The sequence below is a fragment of the Schistocerca serialis genome, chromosome 2 (assembly GCF_023864345.2).
Source record: "Schistocerca serialis cubense isolate TAMUIC-IGC-003099 chromosome 2, iqSchSeri2.2, whole genome shotgun sequence".
In the NCBI taxonomy this organism is placed as follows: domain Eukaryota; kingdom Metazoa; phylum Arthropoda; class Insecta; order Orthoptera; family Acrididae; genus Schistocerca; species Schistocerca serialis.
The window spans coordinates 739,939,158-739,956,210 of NC_064639.1; the positions used below are offsets into that span (position 1 = coordinate 739,939,158).

General features: G+C 39.3%; 1 protein-coding gene across 4 annotated transcripts in view; it reads left to right on the plus strand.

Moving 5' to 3' along the window:
* LOC126457941 (zinc finger protein ubi-d4) overlaps positions 1–17,053 on the plus strand; it is a 253,583-nt gene that overhangs the window by 14,469 nt on the left and 222,061 nt on the right. For all 4 annotated transcript variants that reach the window (XM_050094664.1, XM_050094665.1, XM_050094667.1 and 1 more), the window contains exon 2: positions 8,790–8,899. In XM_050094664.1, the coding sequence (XP_049950621.1) occupies positions 8,790–8,899 (110 nt within the window). The remainder of the gene's footprint in view (positions 1–8,789; positions 8,900–17,053) is intronic.

A 17,053-nucleotide genomic window follows, 5' to 3' on the forward strand; every position in this document is an offset into this window, starting at 1 on the left:
GTCGGCCGAAGAACCCGAGACATAAGCCAATAGGCAGTGTATAAAGATTGTTCTAATTGTACCAAGTCCAAATGTTGTTGTCATCAAAATGTAGGACTGAACTTACTCGTATAGTGTCATTGCCAGACGTACAAGTAGTGCGGTTTGATATTTTCACTCTGCTTTTCTGCTGGGGTCAAAATTCTGGTCTAATTAACCTTGTTGCCAGTTTCTGACATGTATCGGCCCCTAAGTAGAAAACCGGTAGCAGTTTGGAGGTGCTGCTGATATCAATGTAGCTCCCAACGTCAGGCCTGCATTCTAAAAACATAACATTGAAATGATTCCAGTATGAAGTTCCAAAGACACACTTTTATCAAAGAACATGAATACTCGAGTTCTAGATTGGTGTACAATGCAAATCTGTAGTGCTGCTGATATCAATTTGCTCCCAACTTCAGGCCTGCATTCTAAAAACATAACCATTGAAATGATTACAGTACAAAGTTCCAAAGACACACTTTTATTAAAGAACATGAATACTCAAGTTCCAGATTGATGTACAATGCAAATCTGTAACACTGCTGTCTGTGCAAGGTTCAATTACACAATGCAGTGTCCATCCTGTTGTGAACATTGTCGAAGCATGTCAGTTCCTCTTCTGTATGGCTTCAGCTGTAGCAGCCACTCCTGTGGACATGCACAAAGACTCCATTCGATAACAGACACTGCCAGCTAAGCTACAGGGCACGAGTTATATAATAGTGTGGAGTGGTACTGCAGCAGTTTTGTACTGTTTGCTGCAAGTGATGGGTGGGGTGCAAAATAGTCCTTCACTGTTGGTGACCTTTGCAGAGAGCCACTGGAATACTTACGTTGTAGTTTCACCTGGCATATATGCAGTCATGGTCATTTCCTTTGGCTGAACTGTAGTCTGCACAACAGGGGTTGTGACTCAGTGTCACTGCATGAGTGACCAAACTATAATGTTCAAACCTAACCTTGACCCATGCTACACTACACATCCGTCTGAAATCATAGCTGATTTTCTTCCATTCACTTTCGTTGGCTTTAGCAACTCACAGCCAAACTGTAGCATCTCAACCTAAGCTGGGCTTCAGGCTATACTACAGTGGGCATCAGAACTGTCTATCACCTCATCCACTTTTCTTCTGTGCTGATTCGCAAATTTACTGAAAGACGCACTACTTCCACCAGTTTGCAACCTACTTTGTACATATCTGCCAGAGCTGCTACTACAGCTCCACTTAGTGTTGCCATCTTTCCTTTGGTCCAGACTAATACTTACATTTAGCCAAACATTCACCATTCATTAACAAACAAAATACTAAAAAACGAAAAGAAAATCTATCCCAGTTCACCAAAAACCACTCAGCCTCCAATTAACACTTATCCACAACAAAATATACAAATAAAAATAAAATTAACACAAATTGAATCATACACTTCTTTGAAATAAAAAAGAATAAAACATATTGAAATCGCAGCTGAAGTTCTTCCTGTACTTGCCACAAACATGGCACTATACAAATTTGGCAAGTAAGCCATACAGTTGTAAAAACTTAATGCTGCTGGTTGTATCCTCGTCCATAGCGACATTCAACAAACGTCTATTGAATTTTTTTGTCACATCCATGACAACTACTAGCAATTCAAAACCACAAAGCACAGCACTTGCCAATATCTACCTTCCAATTACAGCCACTCACTCATCAATAGCAACACAACAAACAAAATTCAAAACATTGAAATTCGACACTAGAGAGCAGTGTCACATATTACAAAATTCCCTCTTCAGATAAGCAGCCTAATAATTACATAACATTGTTATGCCTCAAATTTTTGCATGCAAAAAACATAGTTTTGAGTTCATCTGCTTTATGACTTCTGGTGTTCATAAGATCAATATTTAGACCTTTAACAAATAAGTGGCTAACGTATGTATTTTCATTCATGTTTATACTTTCAAGCACATTCTCTCTTGGGTAGTATGTGGATGCTTTTGTTTTTGATGCTGTACAGTGTGTATCATTGTGACATCTACTTATAGATTTATTTTAAATGACATTAATTTGATCCTCCACGTACAACAGAGATTCCCAAATCTCCCATGGTTATGCTTATCCTTTAACATGTTGTCTAGAATTGCAGGTCCATAGCTTAAGTGACCTTTTAACTCCATAAATGACAAACAAAAACTGAGTTTGAGACTAAGTCCGGCACACAGTTTTAATCTGCCAGGAAGTCTTCATAACGGCGCACACGCCACTGAAGAGTGAAAACGTCATTCTGGGAACATCCCATTCCAGAACATTCTGAAACATTAAAGAGCATTTGAAAATGTTAAAGAATATTTAGGATCATCTAGAACACTCAGGAGTATTCTGAAACATTTGAGCATATTTTAGAACTTTCTTAAACCTTTGGAATGGTTCTGTAACAATTTAGAACACTGTCAAAACTTCTGGAGGATTATGTAACATTGTGGAACATTCTACAACAGAGGAATTCCAGCATTTCTCGTGGGACATTTGTACTAGAAATTTTTGTGTTTTACATTTAGGAATTGTAAGTTATTTGAAGTCAAGTTACTGTTTTAAGCAACAAGATTACTCCTTTTAATTGTAACAAATACAGTGTTGAGATACACGTATTGAATTGTCTGCAGTATAGTAAATAAAATGCATGTTACGGGTGGGACAAGAAATTGACATGGAACTGAATAATTTTGACATCAGAACAATAATTCTGCACTGTTAGTGGCCACAGTTTGGTCAAACCACATTCAATAAAATTTAAAGTCTTCTATTAAAGAAACGTGTAGCTACGAGAAAAGAATTACTAAGTTGCGCCATTGTAGGATGCTATATATGATCTGTTGTGTAGTTTCAGGTAGGACAAATTGTCTGATGCATGATTTGCATTGAATATTAAATTGTAGTACATTATGCAACTAAATACATACTATTTAAGCTAAACTACAACATGAAAAAAGAACAAAGACAATAAATTCAAACAGACTTTTAAAAAAATTCTAGTCAAATGAGAACTGTCTCCTGTTGTTCATCAGTGTTGTAATACACAACTTTCTCTTCACTACAGACCTTTCTTCAATAGACTCATCCTACACTGCAGGCCAAACCCAAAATGTGCCACTTTTTTCCATGTAAAGTAATGTTACACTTTTATTATCTACATACTTAACTTCTGCCATGTGTGACAAGAGATTTTGTCCTTGTCACTGGAAGAACAGATTCAACAAAATCTTCAACACTGATCTTTTTCTTGTTGTTTTAATCCTGGCAATGTAACAACAGACTGCAACTCTGATTTTGCTGTTGCCCCAACTTTAAGCAGACCTTCTTTGACACAAGAAAAATAATGTAATGACTGCAACTTGGGAATAGGACAGACTTCAGCCAATCTCTGTTCCAGGATCTTAACATTTTCCGCAGTTCTTTCCTTGATAACCTAAATCACTCTAGTTGGCTTCATGCAATGTTTGGCATATTCAGCAAAGTTCTCTGCAATTTGTACATTGAAACTGTTGGATTTCACCCTGTTCCAAAGTGCTTTCTTTACCCATGCCACCAACAGCACCCATGCCTTGTGCTGTGACAAAAAACTCCAGTTGACAGACCTAATCTCCAACATGTTGCCTAAAAAGTCATATTTGTAAGTGTGAATTTATTTTCAGCTGTCCAGCACATCCATTGGAAAATATGTGTTGCTCATTAATTTGTGGAAACTTCATTTTCAACATTTTCATGACTTCTAATAAGAATGTCCAAACCTAGTGCTTGCCATGATTTGATTCATGGCTGTTATCATAGGCTCAGAGCCAGTCTCCAACCAAACATGCCACTGCTGCAAATATGATAACTTGACCACGTGATCAATGTGCACTCTGAATTTTGTCCTGCATAGTAAGTGTATAACTTTCTGAAAAATAAATTTGCAGAACTACAGCATTTGGTATTATGAATGACTTTGATGTCTGGAAGTGGTATGATTGTGTTTGCTTCACAAAATGAAATAAGTGAACACTGGTAACTGGTGCGCAATATCCTAGAGTACATCTTTTACACAACCAGTTTCAGTAACATCTTCAGCCCTTCCTTGCCTCCTTTCCATTACGTCAACATACTTCTTCATACATGTCACTGTCACATATAAGACTGCGATCACTGGCTTCTAACTTACAATTAACACAGTTTTGTGTCATACACTTTTCATAATCTGTAGTACAAACTAACTTAGGAACCAGTGTTTTGGCAGTATTTAGAAAATTTTGAAATCCATCACTTAAACATTTTACAAGAAACTCCATATTGGAATGTTACTTACAGATACAAACATTATGTGGCGTTTTAGATGTTGGTTAAACAAGAGTGGGTCAAAGAATATAAAATTGACTTTTGTTCGCCACAGCTGTAAGATGCAGAAAGTCAGATTTAAAAAGTTCATATATTCCGTAACTATTGTCAACATTATTCTTTTCTGCACAATTCACTTTTCTTTGGTAATTATGTCTCTAACAACCAAACAATCTCTTTTCTGTAAGACATCGTGAGATGTCATCTCTTGAGAAAGAATTTTGGACTTGTGAAAGAAGTTCTTTATACAAACTTTATTTCCATACAGTGGTATTTCTGTTGTGGAAGAAGCGGTAGCAGCTTCAATTTCTGGATATTCTGATAACAACTACTTCACCACAACTCTTCTTTTATTGGAACTCTAGGGCAATGCTGTCTTTGTTCTACTGACTGCCTTTCCTAGTAAACTTGCTGACTTATAAGGTTGAACTAGTGAGTTACAGGACTGTTCTTTCTTCTTCATTCTGTAACAGTGTTTTTGTTCTCTTTCACACTGTTTCTTTAATTCTGAAGTGCTGTGTTGTCAGTCATTGTTTTTCTTATCATTTGCCTTCTTTTCTTATCACACTTTCTTCATTTTATAAATGCAGCTGATATGTCAACTTTTCTCTAAAATTTTGGATACCTTAGATGCCATTGTTGCTATGTATTGTAATATGAAATTTAGTTAAAAATATCTTTTATTATGCTGTTTGGCAGAATAAGTGCCCAAAACATGTACCTTCATTCTAAAACAATATTTCTCATAACCTGTTGTCTAACATAGCTTGAGACATTGCAGAGAATGCAGTGTGTAATGTCCTACCTGTGACACACACATCTCATTCTTAACATACTTTAATTTTACCAAGAGTGTAACAGCTGAGTCCTACATGTAAACCAGCATACTTTCACAGTGTTCCCTTGTACAGCTCCATAAATGTACTTTTTGTAAAGAAAACTTGGGTCTAGTGTAGCAGGGGATACAACCCGTCGGCTTTGGACAATGACGTCACAAGTCGCCAGAGAGCAGTTTACCATTTTCGCTTTTGCTGTTATGTTTCAGTTTCGTTTTTTTACTGATTGCTTAATAAAGTGGATCTGTTTATTCTATCTCGTGAGATTTTTTTTTTTTTTTTTAAAGCCAAAAAACACTTATCAGCCACTGAAGGGAGCTACAACACTAAGAAGAATCGCTTCTCTATTGGCCACTTGTGACGTCATTGTCCAAAGCCGACTGGTTGTATCCCCTGCTGCACTAGTCCCGAAAACTTAATGATGTTTTTGAGTTACGGGTACAGTTTATACTGAAATCAAAATAATTAATTTTGAAACAATATTCGCATCAAATTAACTTCTAATGCACAAATCTACTTCTTTCTGACTTCCTTTTTAAGTCTTGTGCTCTCAAGAATTCCCCACTGGACTACAGACAAGTTTGCAATAATACACTGTTCCATTGCTTTTGTTCACCAGAGAAAAGGCAATGATGGATGGGAAAATTTACGTGTTCTACAATGAAAGTTTTGTAAAATGATAATCACATGTTAAAATATATACTTTTAGCTTTATTTTGCCCCTGTTTTGGAAACTGTATCTCAATAAATATATTTTCATTGAAATTTCTCTGTTTTCTTGGAATTACTCAACGTTCTTGAACATTCTAGAGGAAACTTTTGGCCAGTGTTGGCCACTTCCGCACTTGATTTGCAGCTGTTTCACTGACTTCCCATAATTAGTCCATTGCTGTGATGCACTCGTTTGACGCCCATATCTAATAATAATAATAATAATAATTAATAATAATAATAATGATAATAATAATGGTCAGCATGTGACCATATGTACAAAGTAATTGGCAATGTGAATGTAAAATAACTTGTTACACTACATTTAGATTTATCATGCAAATGATTGTGTAATATGAAATTAACTAGAAATTGAGTTTTCATACAAAATTGTTTACTCAGGATTAAGTATAGAGTGTAAGCTAAAAGCGGCTGCTGTATACTTTTTCCGACCTCCAGGTTTCTCACTGGGATCCATTGAAAACTTATGAGAAAACCTCATTTCGTTTTTACATACTTTTCACTCATACCATACTACATGGGAGTGGTAGCAGCCACCCCATACTTGACTGAAAAAAAAAAAAGACACGAAACCAAAATTATTGCAGAACTGTTCTAATAACATTATTGGAAAATCACATAAAACAGATAGTTTTGAAACCTATCAGTGACACAAATATGTGTATTAGCTTTAGGGGTGACAGACTCGTGATCCTCTTTGAGGTTATCCTGTGCTCACCATTGTGGTGTTATAGAAGAATTTTGTTGATTAGATTGATAGATTTAATAACTAATCAAATTGGGGGAGGAGAGCTATGTGCCACAACTTCACTAAACATGGAAGTAGGTTGACTGGACACATCCTGAACATCAGTGAATTGGTAATTTGGAAAGGGGGGGGGGGGGGGGTTGTTGTTGGAGGGTCAGGGTACAGTTTGCCTAGGTGGAGTAAGATTTAAGTGGATGTAGGATGTTTATAGGAAAATACTTGCACGAGATAGACCATTCTGGAGAGCTGCATCAAACAAATCTTCATACTGAAGACTACACCAAAAATTATTTTTAAATTTTTGACAGTTGTTCAATACATAATCCCCCACAGTTCTTGTATCAGAACATATTTTTTTTAAGAGTCAGAATTTGGGTGTAATATTAACCAGCATTTTTTTTTTATTATTATTATTATTTTTTTTTTTTTTTTGCATTTACCGTTATTATATAGTGTCTCCATCATGTTCTACAGACTTATACCAGTGTTATGTTGTTAGCATGTATTCCCTGTTAGTAAAATTCTTTCCTGCGATTGTAGCCATGTTTTCACTTCATGAATTATGTTCTTATCTTCAAAGTGTGTCCTGTGTTGAGATTCCTTAAGAGATGCAAACAGATGGAAATCTGAGGGTGCCAGGTCTGGGCTGTGGGTGACCAATCAAAGAGTTCAGTTTCTGCACTCCCTGACACTTTACCTCTCTTTACCCAATGCACAACAGTATTCCTATCAATTACATTATTACCGTACACTGCACTCAAAATTTTATGGATTTTCATCAAGATTCCTTTTTACACACCCATTTCAATTACAGCACCTTGTTTGTAACGTGTGTCTTGTGTGGCTGTCATCTTGATGGTTCATTATAGCTCTGCCATGTGTTAAAATTGTTCAAAACTTCACATAAATGCAGATGAACATCAAATTTGAAATATGTAAAAGTTTGTTTTCCTATATATATATATATATATATATATATATATATATATATATATATATATATATATATATATATATATATATATATATTAATGGCTGTAGAGAATGGAAAAGGGATGTTATGTATTGAAAGTCCCATGTGAAATGCATTAAACAGAGAGCAGGCCATTAATTACTTTCTACCTGAACAAATTCATCGATACTCATTTCACTTTTCCTCACAGTGTGTTACTAAACTTAAACACCGTTCTGAAAAGATTATTTGTTTATAGAGTAAACTTGCTGCAGATCTTCAGTGCTATGCTTTTTTTCACAAATAGATTGCACATTTCTAGAGAAAACTGATTTTTTAGAAGCCTTTGTTTGCAAAATATATGTATTTTAATTGATACTCTCTCTTGTTCATATTTTATATACAATTTTTAATGATAAAATAAGAAATATAAAAAGGGTGCTGTATAATTGAAAGCATTTGAATGAAAGGTGTTTAATAAACACCAATGTATGACAATGTGTGCATTTATATGCATTAAAAGAGACTTGGTATTCAGTTGCCCCAAGTGCAAATATAGTCCAAGTCGTGATGATTTTCATTACAATTATAAGACAGTACTTTCTCATAGACAACAGTACTGTCAGCAGGTACTATGATTGTGCTGCAGAACTTTCTTAATGAATCATGTATCTATATTTACAACACTGGTGGTGGACATATTATGATTTGCTTGTCACACGTCCTCTGTTAACATCAGTTCTGCTGAACATTGATTGCCCATTATAAATGTACTAGGTTCTATGAGTAAATTGCTTGAATTATGTGTGTTTTAGAACATGCAGCTGATAATATCTTCAATAGCAGTCAACAAATTCATTATCTTTCAGAAATCTAAGAATGCATAATGTACCTGTTCAGTTCCATCTAATATTTGGAAGATGTCACATATGAAGAAAACAAACTTTGTTTCTCATTAGTGGTGTTTTCTGAATCTATACTGATTCTTAGATAAAAGTTGTTTGTCTTTGGAAAGTAGTACTTAGCTGCTAAAGCGATTATTATTTTGTGTCTGAGTTTCTGTTTCGCAAATTCATGTTAGCTACTTAGTTACAAAACTGATGCTTTAATTATTAGTGAATTTTCACCTTATATCTTTCTTGCAGCTTCTTCAATGATGCCACTTACAGAGAAACAATTGAGAATTCAGCGACTTATAATACACGCTTGTGTATTGAAAGAAGACTGCGAATGCCATTTCTTGATTCTCAAACAGGTAATTCTAACTCATCACTACTTAAAATATTGCAATATGAATACACCAGATACCAGTCCTGAGCAAGTGGGATATGCGTCATCACTAACATAGTTGAGGTGGTGTGTGTGTGTGTGTGTGTGTGTGTGTGTGTGTGTGTGTGTGTGTTTTGGTAATGTAATACTTGACAGGGAAACCAAGTCTTGGTGATGACTAGTATTTATGCAAGGGCGGAGATAGATAGATTGTGTTTCTCAGTAACTGTACTTTGGTTTATATTCCAAACTTCTGTCCAGTGCCTGTTAAAAAACGAGATAGTGTACTTAATAATTCATCAAATGCAGGTGTCCAGTACATTGCTGCCATTTGAAATGAGAGGACTACATGTTGGAATTGCATGCACATAAGAACACAGGAAGCAGAGCCGTGGCTAATAGCGATGAACACTGTGCTGCGTGGGGTACTGGCCAGTGGTGACATTTGCCACCCATACCCATAGCCTGCACTTCAGGGAGTGTTTAAAACATTTGGCATTGATTTTCTCTTTATTATAGGTGTATTAATGCTATGTTCATACGGGGGGACCTGAAGCAAACACATCAAGTTTTGCATTAACAAGCTGAAGCTATAGTTTTTTGAGGTATATATTTTTTGAAAGAGTTAGAAGCAGAAGCTACTGTCCACACATTGTCAGGTGTCAGGGGAAAGAACAGCTGGAAGTGCCGTGCGGAACAGAGACAGAGCACACAGGTATAATAGTAATAATAATGTCGTGTGACTAGGGCCTCCCGTTGGGTAGACCGTTCGCCGGGTGCAAGTCTTTCGATTTGACGTCACTTCTGCGATTTGCGCGTCAATGGGGTTGAAATGACGATGATTAGGACAAAACAACACCCAGTCCCTGAGCGGAGAAAATCTCCGACCCAGCCGGGAATCGAACCTGGGCCCTTAGGATTGACATCCTGCCGCGCTGACCACTCAGCTACCGGGGGCGGACAGCACGCAGGTGACACATCTCTCTCTCTGAGCAGTACATGTCACACACCCATCTTCTGACTGGCACACCACTCTGGCACCTAGATGGCAAGCAATAATATCATGCAACGTTACTATATCTCTTAGGTGGTTAACTTGAAACTGATTTGAAAGTGCAGTTAAGTAAATTGGCCACATTTTAATGTCTTTGCGCTCTGTGAAATGGAATTTCAGTCCAGAATGATAGGAAGGGTATTATTGACATAGATACATTATGATGGCCTTTTTGGTTTCTTGGGTTCATAAAGTGACCACCTGTATATAATTTTTAATTATTGTTGAGAACTTTAATAATTGTTTATACTCAAACTTTCCACCATGTCCTTTAGTGTTGTTTGTGAGATGTGCTAATTTATTTCCATCCATGGCACCATACTGCATTGTATTTTACACATATTACACAGTGGGTGCAGTTAAAAATTTACACACACATCCATGATCCAGCAGTCTAGAGTTTTTTCAGACAGATTGAACTTTGGGCACTGAGACGTATGTAGCACTTCAAGAAGTAAGACATTGAGCAAATACTTTTAAAGAAGATGACTTGTGGGATAATGAGCACATGTGTGAAGTGAGTCCCTTATTAGTGACCTGTGAAAACTTGAATCCTTGAACGGCAGTTGCCGAAGATAACAAATTGTATGGGATGAAGTTTAGGAATTGTTAAAGTCACTTTTTGATCATCAGTGGTAGACATACCTTTTGTGGAGCGCTTGATCTCTGTACTTCACATTGAACCACAAAAAAAAAAGTTTCATACCTAAAATGTATGGGATCAACACTCATCTGACAAGATCACCTTATTAGCAGCGACAGCAACTGTTAGTGAAGTAAGGCATCAGATACAAACATCTCAACTGTAAGCATGATTTTGATTCCAATCATGAATAAATTCACAGTCATGCTTCACAAAGAGCTGCACACAGTATTCCTTATTTATTTATTTATTTACTTATTTACTTATTTTTGCTACAATTGAATTCAGTGCACAATATCTGACATCAGTCTGATGTTCTGTTAGTTAACATTGTTCCCACAGCATCTCATAATTCCATGAAGATATTTTGGAAAAATATAACGTGCGTTTAACAAGTTGATTTAGCTGGAAATTGTAGAAAATTATAAATGAGTGATTCGTGGTGAGAAACTTTAAAAACTCAGCGATTTTATTTTTGGCATTGGCAGGTTCAGCTTATGGATAACAAGGCAAATGTAAGATATCCATAAGCACAGTGACATTTTAAGAAGTTAAAAATTAGGAAGTTTATTCCATTCCATTTAGCAGCAGAAAGAACTTCATGATCAATCACAACTCAATTGTAGAAACAAAGTGGCATAAAAATGGAGAGTTTTCTCTGTGCATATAACTCAGAACAATTGTGGAGCAATGCGAAAATTTGGAGCTATCCTGAATGAATTTCTTTTCCAATAATCCATTCCCCCTGCAGACCCAGGGGTTAGAATAGGTCTGAGGTATTCCTGCCTGTCGTAAGAGGTGACTAAAAGGAGTCTCGCACCTTTTGGCCTTTATGTGATGGTCCCCTGTAGGGTTTGACCTCCATTTTTCAAAATTTTCCCAAAGAACGAGCCAATTGGGAAAGGGCGCCTTACATGGTGCATCGCACATTGAGATCCACTTTCTCGTTGTGGCATTGTAGTCCAGCTCATTTTCCATCTCTTGAGTGAGGACATCTTCCTGGGTGTGATATCCTCCGCCCAATATGCAGTGTCGTTTTCTGCGCTGACAGTGACCATTGAATTCTTGGCACCTCATAACCATCACGGTAGCCAGTCTGTTGTGGAGAGGCCACCATGTACCCTGTTGGTTGTAGCCCCCTGACTACACAGGGATCACTCTGCTGATGCCTGCACCGTTAACTCCCCACGTATGCCAAGGTGTAGATGCCTGTCACCCTGGGGCATCGGGACTTCTGGCAATGGCCATCCTTCCAGGTGGCACCTGTGGGGAGGGCCCCTGGTCGGGGTGGGTGGGTGGCATCAGGGCAGATGAAACGCGATGAAGCATGCCACGTCATATCTTGCTAGTGATCAAAGGCCAGCAGTCTCTAAGTGTTCCAAGTCTCAGTGCAATGCAAGAAAATATGATCCTAAATCGTTCCCCTCCTTGGCCACACCATGGGAGGAATGCCAGGATAAGGAGGGGAGCGAATCTTATTCACCCTGGTACCTCATATGTATGAGAGCTGATGGGGATTCCATTGTTTCAATGAAGCCTCAGTTTTTAGAGGACAAGTTTGGGGAGATGAAGGCTTGTCCAAAATGCGGTCAGGGTCAGTCTTGATAAAAACGGCATCCTCTGCCCAGTCATGGGCATTACTCACTTGTGCCAAGCTGGGGGATGTTTCCGTTACCATCACGTGTCATAAGAGCTTAAATATGGTCCAGGGTATTATATCCCACAGTGACCTCCTTTTGCAGTCTGATGACTAGCTGCGCGCCAACTTAGAGCGGCAAGGAGTTCATTTCGTCCAGCACATCCCTCGGGGTCTGAGGGATAATCAGGTTGTCACCGGTGCCTTCATCTTGGCGTTTGAGGATGACACATTACTCGAGAAAGTCAAGGTGATGGTCTACTGCTGTGATATCAAGCCGTATATCCCTCCCCCAATGCGGTGCTTTAAGTGTTGGAATTTCAGACATATGTCTTCCCACTGTGCTTCCCACAATCACATGTCGAGATTGTGGACGTCCATCCCATCCCGGTACTCCATGTGCCCTACCTCACATCTGTGTCAACTGCGGAGAGCATCATTCCCCTTGCTCACCAGATTGCAGGATTTTACAGCAAGAAAGGAAAATCGTGGAATACAAGACCCTGGACCGACTGACCTACACTGAGGCCAAGAGGAAATTTGAGCGCCTACATCCTGTGGCTATGACCTCTTCTTATGCCGCTGCTACGAGAACAGTTGTAGCCCAATCAGTTCCGCGAGTTCCAGTTGGCTCTCAGAGCCAAAAGACTACACCTGTCCCCCTTGGTACAACAAACATATTAGGAAGTTGCTGAGAAAGCAGAGAATTTTGCACAGTTGTTTTAAATGTAGTCACTGCCCCACTGACAAACAGAAATTATGCGATATGAAAGCAGCTGTCAAAAGGTGAATGAGAGATTCTTTTAACGAATTTGAAAGCAATATTTTATCTGCAGATTCTAAAAATAACCCCAAAAAATTTTGGTCATATGTAAAATCTATGAACACTACAAATAATTCAATACCTTCTCTTGCTGACAGTACGGGTAATGTAACGGATGATGATAAACAGAAGGCCAAAATTCTAAACCCAACTTTCAAAAACTCGTTTATGGTATAGGACTGCAGCACCATTCCCTCTTTCAATTATTGAACAAACGCAAGAATGGCTGACATAGTGTTTAGTGTATCTGGGATTGTAAAACAGTTAAGATCCCTAGATGTCAGGAAGGCATCTGACTCAGACGGTATCCCCATAAGATTATATATTGACTATGCTACAAACATAGCACCATTCTTATCCATCACCTGTCAGAGATCATTGGAACAGCGGAAAGTTCCACGGGACTGGAAGAAGGCCCAGGTCATAGCAATCTATCAAAAGGATAGAAAATCTGATGCACATAATTACCGGCCAATTTCACTGTCATGGATTTGTTGTAGAATCATGGGACATATTTTGTGTTCAGACTTAATGACCTTTCTAGACTCTGAGAAGCTCATCTGCAGAAACCAGCACGGTTTTAGACATGTGAGACAGAGCTGGCCCACTATGTGCACGATATACAATAGGCTCTAGATGCCAGGTCGATGCCATATTTCTTGACTTTCGAAAGGCATGCGATTCAGTTCCTCACTGTCGCTTGCTCCAAAAAGTGCGCTTTTTCGGTCTATCCGAATACGTATGCGGTTGGATAGAAAGTTTTCTAACAGACAGAGAGCAGTATGTCGTCCTGAATGGGTGACTTCAACAGAAACAAGCGTAACTTCAAGTTTGCCCCAGGCAGCGTAATAGGTCTGCTGCTTTTTACGATTTACATAAACGATCTGGTTGATGGTATTGACAGCGGCATTAGACTGTTTGCCGATGATGCTGTAGTCTACAAGAAAGTAGTATCACATGAAAGTTGTGAACAAATCAATGAAGATTTGCAGAAAATAAATGCGTGGTGTAATGACTGACAGTTCTCTCAATATTAGTAAGTGTAACCTACTGTGTATAACAAGACAAAAATCCCCTTTAATGTACAAGTACAAAATAAATGCCCAGCCTTTGGAATTGGTAACATCCGTCAAGTATCTGGGTGTGACTATTTGAAATGATCTCAAATGGAATGATCAGATTACACAAGTAATGAGCAAAGCAAACTTTAGATTGTGAGAGCATTACAAATCTCATAGAAAGTTTCAAGTGGAACACACTTGCAGATAGACGAGTGTTAAACGGAGGGAGCTGCTCACTAAATCCCAAAATCTGATCTTCACCGAGGATGTAGAGCATATATTATTACCACCAACTTTCAAATCGCACAATGATCACCATTCAAAGATAAGGGAAATAAGAGCTCGTATTGAGGTGTTCAGACAGTCATTTTTCACTTGCGAGATCTGTGAGTGGAACAGAGGGGGAGAAATACAACTTTGGTGTGAATTGTGCCCTCCGCGTCACACCACTTGGTGGCTAGTGAAATATATATGTAGATGTAGATGTAGAGCCATTGGGGACACCAGTCCCCACTTCTCAGCCGGAGAAGCATAAGTCTTCTTCTGCTCCTCTCGCTAGCAAGGGAGCCTTTGGGTCACTCCCTTCTCAGGTTTCTGCTAGTGGGAAAGGTGACACCTGCCAGTGGCTGAAGTGCCCAAAAGCAGCTTGTTGTAGGGCTTCACGATCATCCTCAGTCCCGGAAACTGAATCAGTGAAGCCTTGCCAGCCAGAAAAACCCAAGGGTCAGTGAGAAAGACGACCCCCAAGACCAAGGGAATTGCGGTGGCACCCACACCACCGCTGCCTACAAGCTCTGCGCCTGAGGATGAGGTGAAGATTCTGGCGTCCGCTGAGGACCTAGATCGTGCCAGACCCTCAGACACAATGGATATAGCCTGTTCAGGAAATAAGTTGGTGGCAGCAGGTGACCCTGAGGCACAGACTACCTCATTGAGTGTTTCATGCTTTCCCAATCTCACGACCGCATCACCCTCCAGTGGAATTGCAGCAGTTTTTTCCACCACCTGGCTGAGCAATGACAACTGTTAAGCTTTACACCTGCTAAGCTTTACACCTGCTTTCTGCACTGCCCTGCAGGAAACCTGGTTCCCGGCAATGTGTACCCCTGCCGTTCACGGCTACAGGGGATATTACAAGAACTGTAGCAAATGTAATAGTGTGTCAGGTGGAGTTTGTGTTTATGTCCTGAACTCAGTATGTAGTGAACCAGTGCCCCTTCAAACTCCTCTTGAAGTGTGGATGTCAGGATATGCACCTCCAGATGGTGCAGTAACCCTGATGCTGTAGTCTACAAGAAAGTAGTATCACATGAAAGTTGTGAACAAATCAATGAGGATTTGCGGAATCTCTCAAAATTAGTAAGTGTAACCTGATTAGGGAGGTGATCAAACTTTTCCTACTTTTGGGAGATTTTAATGCCCATAACCACTTATAGGGTAGTACCTTGCTTACTGACCGTGGCAGAGATGTCGAAAATGAACTGTCCCAACTCGACCTGTGCCTCTTAAAAACTGGGGCGGCCACACATTTCAGTGTGGCTCATGGTAGTTACTTGGCTATTGATTTATCAATTTGCAGCCCAGGACTTCTCCCATCTATCCACTGGAGAGCACATCTACATGTACATTTATACTCCGCAAGCAACCCAACGGTGTGTGGTGGAGGGCACTTCACGTGTCACTGTCATTACCTCCCTTTCCTGTTCCAGTCGCGTATAGTTTGTGGGAAGAATGACTGCCGGAAAGCCTCCATGTGTGCTCGAATCTCTCTTATTTTACATTCGTGGTCTCCTCGGGAGGTATAAGTAGGGGGAAGCAATATATTCGATACCTCATCCAGAAACACACCCTCTCGAAACCTGGACAGCAAGTTACACCGCGATGCAGAGTGCCTCTCTTGCAGAGTCTGCCACTTGAGTTTTCTAAACATCTCCGTAATGCTATCAAGCTTACCAAATAACCCTCTGACGAAATGCGCTGCTCTTCTTTGGATCTTCTCTATCTCCTCTGTCAACCCGGCCTGGTTCGGATCCCACACTGTTAAGCAATGCTCAAGCATAGGTCAAACGAGTGTTTTGTAAGCCACCTCCTTTGCTGATGGACTACATTTTCTAAGGACTCTCCCAATGACTCTCATCCTGGCACCCACCTTACCAACAATTAATTTTATATGATCATTCCACTTCAAATTGTTCCGTATGCGTACTCCCAGATATTTTACAGAAGCAACTGCTACCAGTGTTTGTTCCGCTATCATATAATCATATAATATTTCTATGTATTCGCGATACATTACATTTGTCTATGATACGGGTCAGTTGCCACCCCCTGCACCAAGTGCCTATCCGCTCCAGATCTTCCTACATTTGGCTGCAATTTTCTAATGCTGCAAGTTCTCTGTATACTACAGCATCATCCACAAAAAGCCGTATGGAATTTCCGAGACTATCTACTACGTCATTTATATATATTGTGAAAAAGCAATGGTCCCATAACACTCCCCTGTGGCACGCCAGAGGCAACTTTAACGTCTGTAGACATCTGTCCATTGAGAACAACATGCTGTGTTCTGTTTGCTAAAAACTCTTCAATCCAGCCACACAGCTGGTCTGATATTCTGTAGGCTCTTACTTTGTTTATCAGGCGACAGTGTGGAACTGTATTGAACGCCTTCTGAAAGTCTAGGAAAATGGCACCTACCTGGGAGCCTGTATCTAATATCTTCTGGGTCTCATGAACAAATAAAGTGAGTTGGGTCTCACACGATCACTGTTTCCAGAATCCATGTTGATTCCTACAGAGTAGATTCTGGGTTTCCAGAAATAACTTGGTACGCAAGCAAAAAACATGTTCTAAAATTCTATAACAGATCGATGTCAGAGATATAGGCCTATAGTTTGGCACATCTGCTCGATGACCCTTC